At 30.4% G+C, this 14,827-nt stretch overlaps 1 protein-coding gene across 7 annotated transcripts in view; it reads right to left on the reverse strand.

The window, feature by feature from the left end:
• The window catches only part of DLG1 (discs large MAGUK scaffold protein 1), a 223,480-nt gene that overhangs the window by 24,335 nt on the left and 184,318 nt on the right, over window positions 1-14,827 (reverse strand). For 3 of the 7 annotated variants that reach the window (XM_016200023.2, XM_087818223.1, XM_087818224.1), the window contains 4 exons: window positions 13,908-13,977; window positions 8,996-9,029; window positions 3,107-3,148; window positions 452-502 (listed from right to left, as the gene is read on the reverse strand). In XM_016200023.2, the coding sequence (XP_016055509.2) occupies window positions 452-502; window positions 3,107-3,148; window positions 8,996-9,029; window positions 13,908-13,977 (197 nt within the window). Of the gene's footprint in view, window positions 1-451; window positions 503-3,106; window positions 3,149-8,995; window positions 9,030-9,686; window positions 9,787-13,907; window positions 13,978-14,827 lie in introns of all 7 variants that reach the window. The other 4 variants (XM_016200019.2, XM_016200022.2, XM_016200018.2 and 1 more) reach the window with 2 other exon arrangements.

Here is a 14,827-nt window from a genome sequence, read left to right on the forward strand (position 1 = left end):
ACCATGCTGGAAGAGGAAAATTGGTAGTGAGAATCAGCATTAACACTGTGGTAGGAGGGATAACAAGGTGGTGATAAATAAGAAAGATATGACAGAAGAATAAACAGTTCCTAGAAACTGACTCCACAAAGCAGATAAGGAACAAAGAAAGATCAAAGATGCTTCCAAGATTTTGAATAAGGGTCATCAGAAGGATAGTGATACTTTTATGAACAATGGAAAGAAGTTACTTAGGAAATAAAATGCCAATACAAAACCACTAGATTCTTATATACTCTGGACTAAAAACCATTTCATAAAATACATATAGTAAACTTCTACATTTATACATATAGTAAAAAAAAAAAAAGTAAAATTCTAACATTTTTTTGAGGCCTGAGTTAGACCTATTTTGCAAATTAAGAAGTATATTTTTCTAGAAGATTGTAAAATATCAACAGGCTTCACAAACCTTCTTGTTGATTCACTGGTTCATAAGACAAGACATATTCTTCTTGACCACCTATTAGAAAGTTAAAATACAGATGAGAAAATCTGTAAAGATAACTAATGCTAATTTAATTCTTCATAAATCACATAAAAATTACTAGGACTTTCCTGAGAAAACAGCAAAGATATAGAAAAAGGTACTTTATAAATGATTTCTGGCAAGTTTTAGTTAAAAAAAAAAAGGTGGCAAATCACAAAGCTATAAAGCTAAGTTTGATAAACATAAAAACAAAATGTAAATATGCCAAGTATTTAATAAGTACCTTTCTGTTATTCTGTGTCTACAGGTTATTATTAGATCTATTTAAAATCTTCATTTGTGATGTTAAGTATGTGCCATTAATCTAAGAATATTAAATTTTTAAAAGATTAATACTTTAATGAGTTCTACATATATGTATATTAGGTAATTTACTGCTATTAAGAATATGAGCTTTTTTAGTCCTGCCAGGTATAACATTGAACAGAATACATACATATTTTTATAATTACAACTATTTTACAATAAAAAAATTTTAATGTAAAGGTAAAACTACTGTCACTAATTCACTGATAAAAATTCATTTAATCTAATAATTCATTTATTCAATTTTTAAAAAAATTACATTTAAAGTAAATTAAAGAAAAAGCTTTAAAGATAAAACTAAATCCTTCCCTTCGAACAAAATAAATCACACGATACTAAAGGAGATAAAATATATTTTGCTTTGATATTAAAAGTACTTTAGAATTTAGATTCTCTAACATTAAAGGGTTAAAGCTTACGCATATCTTTAAAAAGTTTAGAAATCATATCTCAACTCAATGAAAAGACCTAAAAAAGAGTTAACAATTTCGGGAGGTTTTTTACACACACACACACACACACACACACACACACACACACACACACACACACACGAGGTTTTTTACACACACACACACACACACACACACACACACGAGGTTTTTTACACACACACACACACACACACACACACACACACACACCCAAATAAGAAGGGTGTTAATTCAAGTGGCTCAATGAAAGCTATCAATAATGGATAATGTATTTAAAGATTTTCTCCTTGATCAGCAAGATTCTTTAACAATCTTTTCACTAAACTTATCAATGGTTTATATTATATGTATGCAGCTGTAGATCTTTTAAATTTATATATTGGCATAAATATTCTTTCCTGCTTTAAAAGTATATTTCATTGTTTCAAGTTTATTATCATAATATATAAAATACATATTTACAAGCAGCTTTTAAAAGTACTGTATGTAAAAAGTAAAACAGGGTTTACATATTACCAAAAACATGCAATTTGAATATTCCACACCTAATAATTCATGCAAAGGATGAGACAGACAGTATATACTTTCATTACCTCTTTTTAGTCTATGAAAGCTACTCAACTACTCCATGGTGAGTTCTGATTATAGTAAAATGCTAAAATATATGAAATCACATTCTCATACCAAAAAGGAAAATTATTAAGTAACTATTATGCAGAAAAAATAACCAATCAAATGAATGAGGATTAAAAGTATATACTGTCAACATGAGAAATAGTAGGAACTGATATAACAGGATGGACCGTTTGAGCAGCCATACTCATCTGTAATCAAGATTACTTTCATATTAGAGAGCAGTAAAAAAAAAAGTTAGAAAAGAAATTTTAATTTTTAAGGTGCTAGAACTGACAATATTCATGTACTCTCCCTCCTCCCATGCCCAAATCTGTTTAAAAACTTCACATGCTTGAAGAGTTCACTTAATAATATACAGTAAACCCTTGAACAACTTGGAGGGTTAGGGATGCTGAGTACCCACGCAACTGAAAATCTGCATATAACTTCTGACTCCTAGTAGCCTACTGTTAACTAGAAGCCTTACAGATAACATAAACAGTCGATTAACACATTATTTTTTAAGTTATATGTATTATATATACTGTAAGAGTACTTACTGTAAAGTAAGCTTGAGAAAAGAAAATGTTAAGAAAATCATAAAAAAGAAAATACATTTACAGTATTGAAAAAAATTCATGTATAAGTCAACCCATGCAGTTCAAAGCCATGTTGTTCAAGGGTCAACTGTACTACCTAGAATGTAACACAAGACATCTAAAATAAAAATCAGTATTATGGTCTGAGAAGCTGTTGAAAATTTTTCCTACACCATTTCTTATATTCAACAAAGTCTGGAGATAAACAATAATTTGACCTAGACCAGTACTGGCGACACAATAAAAAAGGAATAAAGCCAATTATAATTTAGCATTACTGAAAAATATTTTAATGCTCATGTTAAAGCAAAGTACTAAAGAAAATTTAACTAGATATTTACTTCTTTTAAAGATACACACAGATACACATATATGTACTATGTTCACAAATAGCACTGTATGTAAAAGGGATTTTAGTATTTTGTTAAAATTTTGGACAGTAACTTCTGTACACATGGTATGATTTTATTTTTCAAGTTTTCTAAATTGTAGTTGGCTTTCCCTGATTTTAAAAGATTAAGTATCTAATTTTCAGTTTTTAGGAAACATCACTAAGGGAAAAAACCCCCAAAGAATATATATTACTTGAGATTACAAAAGAAGAAGTAACTTAAAACACTTACGGTAACTACTTTCACTATCGCTGGCATTAGAAGTTACATGCTCTGAAATTGCAGGACAATGAAAAAAATAAAGAAAACACAGTGACATGAGTTTTAAAAGAGCAAATTATCAAAATAAACATAAGGTGACATTACAAAATGTTGAGATATAAACCACACATGCCCTATAAATTTTAAAAAAGCATTTTTGTTTTTCTTTGAAAAGTTTAATTTTTTCAAATAAATATGAATTAGCAAGAAAAAAAACCTCTGTAATTAAGAAAAATGCCTCATTTTTGTACAAGTTTATGAACAAAGAGGTCAAAGTGATCCTAAATTGGTCCAACTGTAGAGGTAAAACCCCAGAAGAGAAAATGGCACCATTTAACTTAGTTTACAAAACAATAATGATTGACAAAGGAGGAAGTTATATTTGAGCAAACAGATGCATCCATTTTAATGGATGTTTTAAAAAATAAATGATCTTGCTTTAAAGTTCAGCTTCTTTCTTGTTCCTGAAAAAATGAAAATCCATGTTCCTGAGCTCATATAGATAAAGCATTTTAGATGTCAGATTCAGACGCCCCAATAAAAGTCAAATGGAAAGGAATTCTAGAAGGTGGGATTATTTTTGAAAATAGATCAATATTTCTGAGAAACTCTGCTTTGATGATATTGACAATGGCTGCTTTGCAAAACAAAAAAGATAAAGCAAATATGCCCAGTTGCAAATTGCCTGGCCCCTCCTGAAAGTGACCCCATTTCATAACTTGATTGTTCAGTAAACAGCATGCACTCTTCTCATGTGAATGTAATCTCAGGTGTTCTCTCTCAATAAATGGTTCCCTTGAATATAAAAGGTAATTTTATTTATAAAAACTAAAACCCAAAATTTTCCCAGAGAGGAAAATCTAAAGTTTTTATGTCAGGAAAAAGAAAAGAGGAGGAAAAAGTTTCAGGAGAAATTATCTGCTGTACCATACCACCCACAGAATCTCCTAAAATCAAGTAGCACTACTGAAAACTTCAGAGAATGGTAACACTTAAGATTTCAAATAAAGATAACAGTTCTTAAATTGTTGTCATAGTAAAAAAATAAGTATGTTATTCTAACTTGCAAAGATAAAACTTTCTTAATCAGATTATGTGTATTTTAAATAAAACAGAAACATTAAAAATTATAATTTATAACAAGAACATGTAAAATGGTGGTTTTTAAAAGTTTATACTTAAAAATTTCTTCTCATGTTGCCACATTAACCTCAAAACAATTATTCTAAATTCTTGTATAATATTCTATTGGACTGATCAGTCATGATTTACCTTACTACTTATTCTTTATAGACATTTTAGTTTGCTTTAAACTGTTTTCCACAAACATTAACAAATGATCATAAATGCCTCCATTTATATAGCTTTTTATCTGTTGTCCTATATCCTTAAAATTCATTCCCAGAGGTAGGAATGCCAAAAAAAAGTTCTTAAATTTCTATTAGGGCTGATATTACACTCTACAATCTCTAATATGTAAAGAAAGAAACATTAGTTTCTGCAATGGAATGAAAGGAGGGGGAGAGTAAGTGGGAGTATAGAAGAAATAATACCAACCATGAGTTGATAACAGAAGCTGGGTGAGAAAGAATACTCTGGGTTTATTTATTATTATTGAATATGTCTGACATGTTAAATAATAAAAAGTTAAAGTTACTACAATCTCTTTTGTATCTTTTCTGGGGTTTTCTCCTATTCATTTTGAGATAGTTCTCGAAGATTACCAGTAGCTATTCTACAATAAAATCCTGCTCCTCAAAGTACAGCCCCTGGAAAAGCATGATCATCATTGCTTGGGAATTTATTGAAAAGGTAAAATCCTTTTTTCCTGATAATTAAAACTAATCTTTTTCAAGGCACTTCATCAAAGATGTTCAAATATCCAATAAACATATATAAATGTGTTCACACTTTTACTTAACAGGGAAATGCAAATTAAAACCACAATGAATACCTTTACCATCCACCAGAATGGCTATGATGAAAAACAAAAACAAAATGGATATGCCAAACATGGAGAAGGTCATGCAGCAACTGGAACTCATATACTTGGGGTGGGTAAATTGGTACAATCACTTTGGAAAGCTCCTTGGCAGTGCCTACTAAAGCTGAACATACATATCTCTATGACCCAGCAATTCCTTTCCTAGTTATTTCCCCAACAGAAAGACACATATATATGCTCACCAAAACACATACAAGAAATGTTCAAAGCAACAATATTTAAAATAGCTCTAAATACATTTATTTAGAAATCTGAGACTATGTAGAGTTTCATGTTTTATTTTTTCACTTATATTGTGAACAATTTTCCATGTTATAATTATTTTCAATGGTCATATAATATTACAAAGTACGGATAACTTCATTAACCACTCCTTAACTGTAAGACATTCTAGGATGATTTCAATTTTTGAGGGCTGTAATTTCAAAATAATATTAAACATCCTGACATATAAACTTTTATCTCTATCTATGATTACATTCTTAGGATATATTCCTTGAAGGGGAATTATCAGTAGGTCAAAAGATAAGCTTTTCCAGAAAGGCTGTACCAATTTACACTCCCAATAGTAATATGCTAAAAGTAGTCATTGTATAGAACCTTCTCCATCATTGGGTGATTCTTTAAAAGAAAAGTTTACCGAGGTGATGGGTAAAACATCATTTTGTTTATTGATTATTAGAAACACTAAACACTTCTATACGCTTATTTCATTTGTTTCTTTTGAGCATTCTTTTCATATCCTTTTTCCAGTTTTCTAACAGAGTTAGTCTGTTTCTTTTTATCTGTTAGAAATTTATAGTGTAAGGATATTATCCCTTTGACATACATGGCATAAATATATTCTTCAAGTTTTAATTTTTATTTCATTTATGATGTTTGATGACCACAATAATTTCAAATCTCTCTAAGTCTCACCATTCTATCAAACATTTCTTCCTGAGAATGCATCATGTCTTTTCTCTTTGCACTCTTGAAATACTACATGTCATCAATCTCAAGCAATACTACTATTTTTACACTTACTCTAAACACAAATGAAAATAAGTCTGGTTTTGGAATCTGAGAGCTCTGCACAAATCTGCTAAAATAAGTCTTTAAGATGAGAAGAAAGGAAAGAGATATGATGGGAAACCTGTGTGCCTAACAGGAAGTTTTTGAGAGGTTCCACAAAATATAAAGCTATAAAAACTGAGCTGTGTACAAAATAGGTACAAACCTTGTCTTAAACTGCATGTCATAATTTTACTTCTGAGCACCCGTAATAGCCCTCCTGAACAGTATTTCTTTTAGTCTCTGTTAAAGGAAACTTAACCAGTATTTTCTTCCTTAACTTTTTCAAAATTGCCTTCTTAAAGCATAAAATCTGCACAGGTTTCTATTTCTAGCTTTCTACAAGCTATGATGATTTAGTTGCATTCTCCCACATTTCCATTATATTTTAATTAATTCTGTTAGTCAAAATTAGGTTTGGAAAGATAATTTCTCTCATTATTTCCTCTACTGTCAACAGGGAAAATCAACAATTTGATTCTCTTCTTTGTAGAATCACTAAATTCATGTCTATGAAAAGTATTCTAGGGTATCACTTTTTTGCAAATGCACATTTTTCTTGATATCCAGTGTTACTTCACACCTCTTCAACAGGTTTGTTTCTCTGGAATAATTTATCCTTCTGTTCTTAGCCTCTTGCTGAGTTCTGTTCCAACAAGGCTTGATGAGTACCTATATGAGGTCACATTTATTTTCTTATATTAAAATCTCACAGGATTTTGTTTAGTTTATTCCCCATGTTCTGAACTTTAAATAACTGAGGCCTCAAATGTCCTTGACCCATCCCCTTTTCCAGTATTTTCTACTGTGCAATAACAGGCACCTTTTCAACTGCTAGTCATTTGTTTTATGTAATAACCTCCATCATATCCAGTATTATAATTTTACTGATATTTTTGTTTCCTTCAACATTTTCCAAATAAAATCTTCTTGATGTGATCATCAAGTTACTAGGTGAATATATTCTTCCAGTTTCTGGGAAATGAAGCACAGAAACCTACCATTCAAAGGATCTTAAGTCATTGCCTAGAAAAATTTAAATTCTTTTCTAAATTACATTGTCTGGTACTCAGTTGCTGTTTTTCATTTGTTTCTCTTCCCAAGTCCCAATCCTCAATTAAAATGAGAGATAAAATTATGATTTGGTCAAAATGCAATTATCATTTACCATAACAATATCAGTATGGGAACTAAATTCTTCATTTAGTTCATTTTTTAATGAGTTTTCCTTAGGTCCCCAATGACTCAACAGATAATAAAAATCTATGGGTACATAGGCTGATCCATACCATCTCTAAAACATGTTATCATTCTCAAAATAAATTCTATAGCATTAAGAATCTGTGCAGCTCTGGCTGGTGTGGCTAAGTTGGTTGGAGCATCCTCCTGTGCACCGAAGGGTCATGGATTTGATTTCTAGTCAGGGCACATACTTAGGTTGCAGTTTCGATCCCTGGCCCCAGTTGGGGCATGTGCAGGAGGCAACTGATCAATGTTTCTCTCTCTCTCTCTCTCTCTCTCTCTCTCAAAAAAGAAAAAAAAAAGGATCTGTGGAAATGTTTTGAAGATTTTCACAAGGGTGCCACTAGTGATAGTAAATTTGTGGGCTCTTGCCAAATCCTACAGGCACATACAAAAATAATAATAAAGTGTGTCTAATAAAAATAATTACATATAAAGCATATTGCCTTCAGTCTAATACAAACCTTTAATCATTAGGGTTGAAATAAAAGTCAAGTACCTCCAGTTTACATTAAAATTAGGATAAATCATGAAAAATTATGAAATATAAGGGTTATTAATGCAGATCGTAGGAAGTTGAAAGATACTGGCTATATCATTAATAATCAATGAATTATAAAGAAATAAGTTTTCAAAATGCTTAATAATCCAAAGGAAAAGAATTATCTAGAAAAAACTTTAGCCTAAAAGGTTACTTCTAATGAGTCAATGTTACCTAAAATAACTTAGTAATATTTGGCAAAATTTCACATTTAATCAATTTGAAAACACCCACATTTAAAACTGATTGCTTAAATGACTTCTTGTTTCATTCACTCATTCCAAAATTTATTGAATAACTCCTATATATCAGACTCTGTGCCAAGCTTTATACAAAGGTTGAAAATTAAGCAACACAACGAAAACAAAAAGCAGAGACAACATTGTGGTTAAATGAAAGAAAAAAAAAAACACAACAAAAAACACCAAAGGATAATATTTCTTATAATTCTTTTCATAAATTACAACCTCCTTAAAAAAGATATATAAATTTCCCTCTTCAAAGACTATTTGAACTTGAGGTCCACAATTCTTCTCTAACATTTAAGATTTATTGTGTTTTATAGTTTCACATTATAGCAATGCTTCTCTAACACACAGAATCAAAATGATTTTGACTTGTTTTAACAAAAAAAGGGTGATATAAAGCTGCAAGGAAGATTATTTTCTATATTCTAATAATGAGGGCAGGTAGTACTATTTTTAAAAACTTTAAAAAATTCTTCACATTAAAAAATCCCTAGCAAAAGTAATTGTCATCAAAATTATAAAAAGGAAAATGTTATGTATAAGCAGAGTTTTTCAAATGATGTGAAAAATGGAGCATTAGAAAAACAAAAGGCGTGTATTCTAGAATAAAAATCCCAAGCATTTTATTAAGATGAAAAGTCTAAAAGCAATCTAAATCATATACCTCCTCATGCCAGAAGGGCGCTACCATTATTCTCAAAATGTATCTGAAAAAGGTAGGTCTGTAGATGGAGGTTAAAAAATAACTTGGGAGTATTTTGATCACTTACTCAGGCCTTTTGATCCCATGTCGTCAGGGATCTCCTGTAGAGAGTAGTTCCCAGAGAGCAAGCAATAAAAAGATAATCAAAGAAAATAGTTGTCAGTAATGCATAAAATTGGTGCTACAATAAGAGACAGTTCCAAGACCATTACAGGTGCATATCTTATAGAGCATTTTTGTAGATTTCTGAAAGTTCTAAATAAGCTAGCAGCTAAATGTAGTCTACTAAAAGAATGAAGTTCTATCTTAGAGCAGCAAAGTTTGCTATTTTAAAAGTAAAATTCGGACTCTACATATAAAGAAGAAATAGGATAAAATGGAATGATTCTGGAAAATCTACTTATCAAAGATTGGGAATATCATACCTAGAAATCACTAAATACTTCCCAGGTATCCATGTTTTTTCTCTAAAATATTCTTTGAAAGTATATTGTTTATTTTAAGAACCCTTATATCAAATAATACTATGTTAGACATACAGCTAAAAAATACTGTGTACTTTAAATTAAGAATTCCTAAGGTACCAGAAAAAGTTAAGACTGGTATACAAATTAATTTATGCCTGTTAAATTGCCCCTCGTTAAGACAATTAGTAGCCTGTTGCAGCTCTTGAAACTGTCTCCATGGTAACAACCAACTGCAGGGCAGTAGGTCCCTCTACATTTATTTTCAGTTGACCATTGGATCCACATACTTACGGTCAGCATCACTTGTTTCCTGCTCACTCTGGTCCTTGTTCTTGTAGAAGGGGAATTTTCGGGAAAAGAGGTTCTTTTTACGCTTGTCATTGAATGACTGCTGAAGAAGAGAAGGAGGGGCAAAACAAAGGGATGTCTACTGTCTGTGTGTACAAAGGCCCAGCCTAGTAGCTCTGTGGAAGCTGACTCTTCTGACCACAGTGTGCAGTTTGTATATGAATTTAATCATATATAAAGTGAATTTCTAATTTTGTATTAACTCCTTTAATTCTAATGTTTTACAACAGAAAATACTGAAAAATTTTGAGTGTAATTCAGTAATACCTAAAAATATAGAATAAATGCTACTTGATAAAAATGAAAAGAGTAAATCAGTTTAGGTATTCCTATGGTACAAACCAAGCTAACATCTATTCATATCAATACATATTTTTCTAGATTTCCAGGAGCTAGGTACTCTATATCAAATCTTATTTTAAATGTTTACTCTAGCTGTTCAAATATTTTTTTATGCATTAGGTAATAACTTTCATTTCCCTTTTGCTTAAGCACATTTCCCCCCTTATTCTTTATTTCATTTTGTGTGTGTGTGTGGGGGGCTCCAACAAACTAACAAAAACCTTTATTAAAAAGAAAACCAGAACAACTGAGAAAGTTGCCAGTGTTGAATATTTTAAAAACAATCCTATCATCTATCATTTATCATCTATCTATCATCTATCTATCTATCTATCTATCTATCTATCTATCTATCTATCTATCTATCTATCTATCTATCATCTATCTATCTATTATCTATCTATCTATCTATCTATCTATCTATCTATCTATCTATCTATCTATCTATCTATCATCTATCTATCTATCTATCTATCTATCTATCTATCTATCTATCTATCTATCATCTATCTTATCTATCTATCATCTATCTATCTATCTATCTATCTATCTATCTATCTATCTATCTATCTATCTATCTATCATCTAATCTATCATCATCATCTATCTATTTTTTAAGAGAAAAAAGGTAACTAAAAGCTTATTGCATTAATCAGAAAACGGGAAGAAAACTAAGAGGGCTCCATCAAGGCCACAGAACCCAGCAAAAGATTTAGCAATGCTATCTAACCAAGGAAGAAGAGTTACAAATGTTTTGGCAAACTTAAGTGCTATCATAACTGATTTCTTTATCTTTAAGCTCTACTATACATATCTATTTTTAGAAGTATATATAAATAAAATAGAACCAGATTCATTTCAGTGGCACCATTGGTCCTGAATAGGGAATAAAAAGTTTGGTGCCCATAAGAGTCAAATAGGCAATTAAGATTTGAAGAGTTTATACATAATTGCTATAAGGAAGATGAACAGCTGCTTTGATGTCCCTTATTGCACACATATTGGAAACAAATTTTTTCCATCCTTGAATGTCCCAATTTGTGCATTCACAGGTTTAAAAGCATGTAGCACAAAGAAAGGTGAGCCTATTAAAGAGGCATAGTTTCTTTTGTAATTTCTGTCATAGGTACACGTCTTGAAGGAAAGGAAATGGCCTTACATATCAGTGAAATTATTATTATAATTTTTGAGATGGGAATAACATAAAGAATAAAAACTGTTCTGATTTTTCCTGAGTCTATCCACATTATAAGATGCTATCACTATTTTGAAGTGTATTGACACCAGGCAGTATGTTTTTGGCATGCCTATATTTTTAAGCATAAAAGGCCAGGTGATGAAGGTGCTGAAGTAGATGAAAGTGACTTTTAGCTCAAATTCTATTACTTGAAAGCCTTTCTTTTGATAATAATCCTTACAAAAACAAGGTTAAACTTTCAGTTTTACTTTTTCATACCAATAATTCAGGATTAATAAATTCATAGTCAAGGAGACTATCTTGATTTCAATCTTAAAATTTGAAGGCTCTAATACCTCTAAGTGGAAGTTGAAAATTAAGTTGATGAGTAAAAAATAATGTGAAGAACTCTAGGCTTATAATTATTTTATAAACTGTCAAGTAGCATTATTTGAATAAAAATCTTTGCTTGAATCCAAATTTTAGAAAAGAGAAAGAGAGGAAAACAAATTTCGACAAAGAAAAATTTATTATAATCTAATTTTAGGGAAAGACTAAATCTTTTTGTTCATGACAATCATTCCTTTGAATTTAGTAATAATTTTTATATCTGATAAAACTAATATTTTAATAAAAGGTTATTTACTCCTCTTACTGCATATACAGTGGTCAGAGTCAGTTTCACAGCAAACAACCGAAAAAAACATGAAGTTTAAAATGTTCTGATTTTTGATATCTTTGCAGTTAGCCAGAATGAGATATCATAAAGATATCATAATATGGGACAGAAAGAAATGCTTGTTAGTTAAGAAATGGATTAATTGTATTACATTTAACATCCTCCAGGTGAAAAATTTATTAAAAGTAAAAATAACACAAGCAAACAAGTCAAAAATGTGTAGGGAAAACACAAAGCTGGAGAAACATCTACCTCCAGTTTCTCTATATTTCCAATACAAAGTACTGTTTAATTACTTATTGTTATTAATGCTACACTGCAAGAGAGACAGAGTGTAATAAATATCAGAACTGATAAAATATCACAATTCATGAAACATATATTAAATATCTGAATATATAATCTCCATATGTAGTATTTCAAAATAGTTCAATGAATGTTAAAAATGTTAATGAGAAACTGAAATGTTAGAAGTCTGTAGTGGAAATAAAATTCCATAAATCGTGTAAGGAAAGGAAAAGAAGAACTTAGAACAGGAAATGGTGTTAAAGAAAGAAATGCAGTTCTGTATCAATGGCAAGCGTATTTTTACCCCACTCAGTATCATGCAAACTTTTGGTGCTGTATTAGAACACAGTGACTGTGTATAAAGTTGGTTACAGTCAACAAACAAGACTAAGATTTAAATATGTCGTTAATTCAGTTAACTTCTTACAGTATGAAAGAAAAGTTACAACATGCAACCTCTTTTTCAATACATTGACAGTGTATTTTACTAAATTATTTTTAAAAACATATATAAAATAAGCACAAAAAGCACTGTATATATTTCAAATCCGAGCATTTACTTGAGACTTTTTCTTCCAAAAATTTTCTACTTTAAATATTGCTTCAGATCACATTATATAATTTTGTATTTTCTGAAAACTAGAAGTTAATTTTAAAGGAATTTATCATTCCTAAAATAACTGAGTGCATTATGTAATTTACTCAGATTTAATTTCTTTGATCAAGGATCATATTTCTTATCTTTTAAATTTTAAAGCTTTGAGTGCTTAGTAATATCAGAGATGTACAGAAAATAGGGTTAATTTATTTGCTGAGTTTTACATTCCTTTGAAATATGAGCAAAAGATGTATAAAACTTTTGCTTTAGATTAAAAAAACCTACAAAACAGAAAACATTGCTGCAAATAGTATTTTCAATATGTGTGTTCAGCTCTTTCTTCAGGCTTTTTGCTAAAATATTCCATTGTAGTAATTACAAATATAGTACAGGATAAAGCCTGCAAGATCTTTTTCGCCTATGACATCCATTTAAAGCAGGACTTAAAGTAAATTAAAATAAAAACAGCTCTAAAATATGTATAATATTATTTTGATATATTTCTTGACCATATACAAACTCATCCTCTTGACTCTTTATTCCCTCAAAATATAAATTCATATTGATTCATACATTTAAAACATGGATTCTATTAATAAATTATATTAGGAATAGAGGGGAGAACAAGAAAACTTCCATGAATTTAGTTGAAAACTCCCCCCCCAACACTCCCCCAATAAACTGATATTATGATCTCATTAATAATATTTTGGAGGCCTATTTTCTCAGAACATTCATTAAATTAACTATCATGATTAATATTGGTGACACAAGTTTCTAATTGGACATGTGAATGAAGGCTAAATTCATTTCATTTGTAAAAATAATCTTCACCAAAAGTACGTTGTTAAGAATACATCGAATCACAGTTTTAATTTGAAAAGGTCTGTGAAATGGGTGCTTTAATTCAATAAATTACTTACTTTAATATCTACTATTGTAAAGCAACATTGCCAGAGCTGCTGACAGTAATTTTTACAGCAAAATCCTCATTTAGTAATGTAGCTCAAACAAGAATTATAAAAAGGTCTATTACCCTTAATTATTAATTTCTAGAAATAAGAGATTTCATATACTCACCCCTTTATCTCCTCTTGTTTTAGAATTGAATTTCACTGTTTTTAATCGGGCTCGTTCTTTCTTTTCAACCCTGTCAAAGCACCCAATATTATTTTTTAGGTATACCAAATACATCTAAGGGTCAAACTACAAATCATCAGAACTGATACTTCAATACAGGGCGTTTTTATATTCTACAACCTTAGAAAGCCATATAGGTTTGCATCCCAAAATTAATTAGAATTTCTGAAAAATAAAATATAGGACTCGTTTTACTATTAAAAAAACCACGTGAAGTATCAAAATACAGTACATATATGTGTACTTACATATGCACTCAATTCCATTAATTATACTGAAATTAATATAAGAATTCTGAGTTTAGCAATTTTCCAGGTTTTTGTTTTTTTTTTTTTGTAGTTTAAATATTAGCTTAGCATGGAACACATATGCTAAAAATGAAGCATGAGAAGGGGAGAGGGGTAAGGGGGACTGGAAGAGATTAACCAAAGGACATATATGCATATAGCATAGCCCATGGACACAGACAATAATGTGGCGAAGGCCTGGGGGCGGGGGGGGGGGGGGAGGGCTGGGTGGAGGTGGGGTAAAAGGGGGGGAAATTGGGGATATCTGTAATAGTGTCAATAACAAAAATAGAAAACAGAAAGAGAAAAAATTAAGCTTAACTTCAATGACATTTTTGTGTAAATACAGAAATTAATCAATTATAATATACAAAATAAAGAGTTTTAAAGTATCTTTGGAAGGATATATGAGAACTGGTAACCTTAACTATTTCTATGAAGGTGAAATGGTTGCCTGGGGAACAGTGTTAAGAGGAAGTTTGTATAGCTTTTAGACCTTTTGAATTTTGAACCTTGTTAAGTGTTACCTATTCAAAAGAAGCAAGCAAATCTACTTAAAACGTTTTAAGTAGA

Source organism: Miniopterus natalensis, chromosome 6 (assembly GCF_054644295.1).
Source record: "Miniopterus natalensis isolate mMinNat1 chromosome 6, mMinNat1.hap1, whole genome shotgun sequence".
NCBI lineage: Eukaryota > Metazoa > Chordata > Mammalia > Chiroptera > Miniopteridae > Miniopterus > Miniopterus natalensis.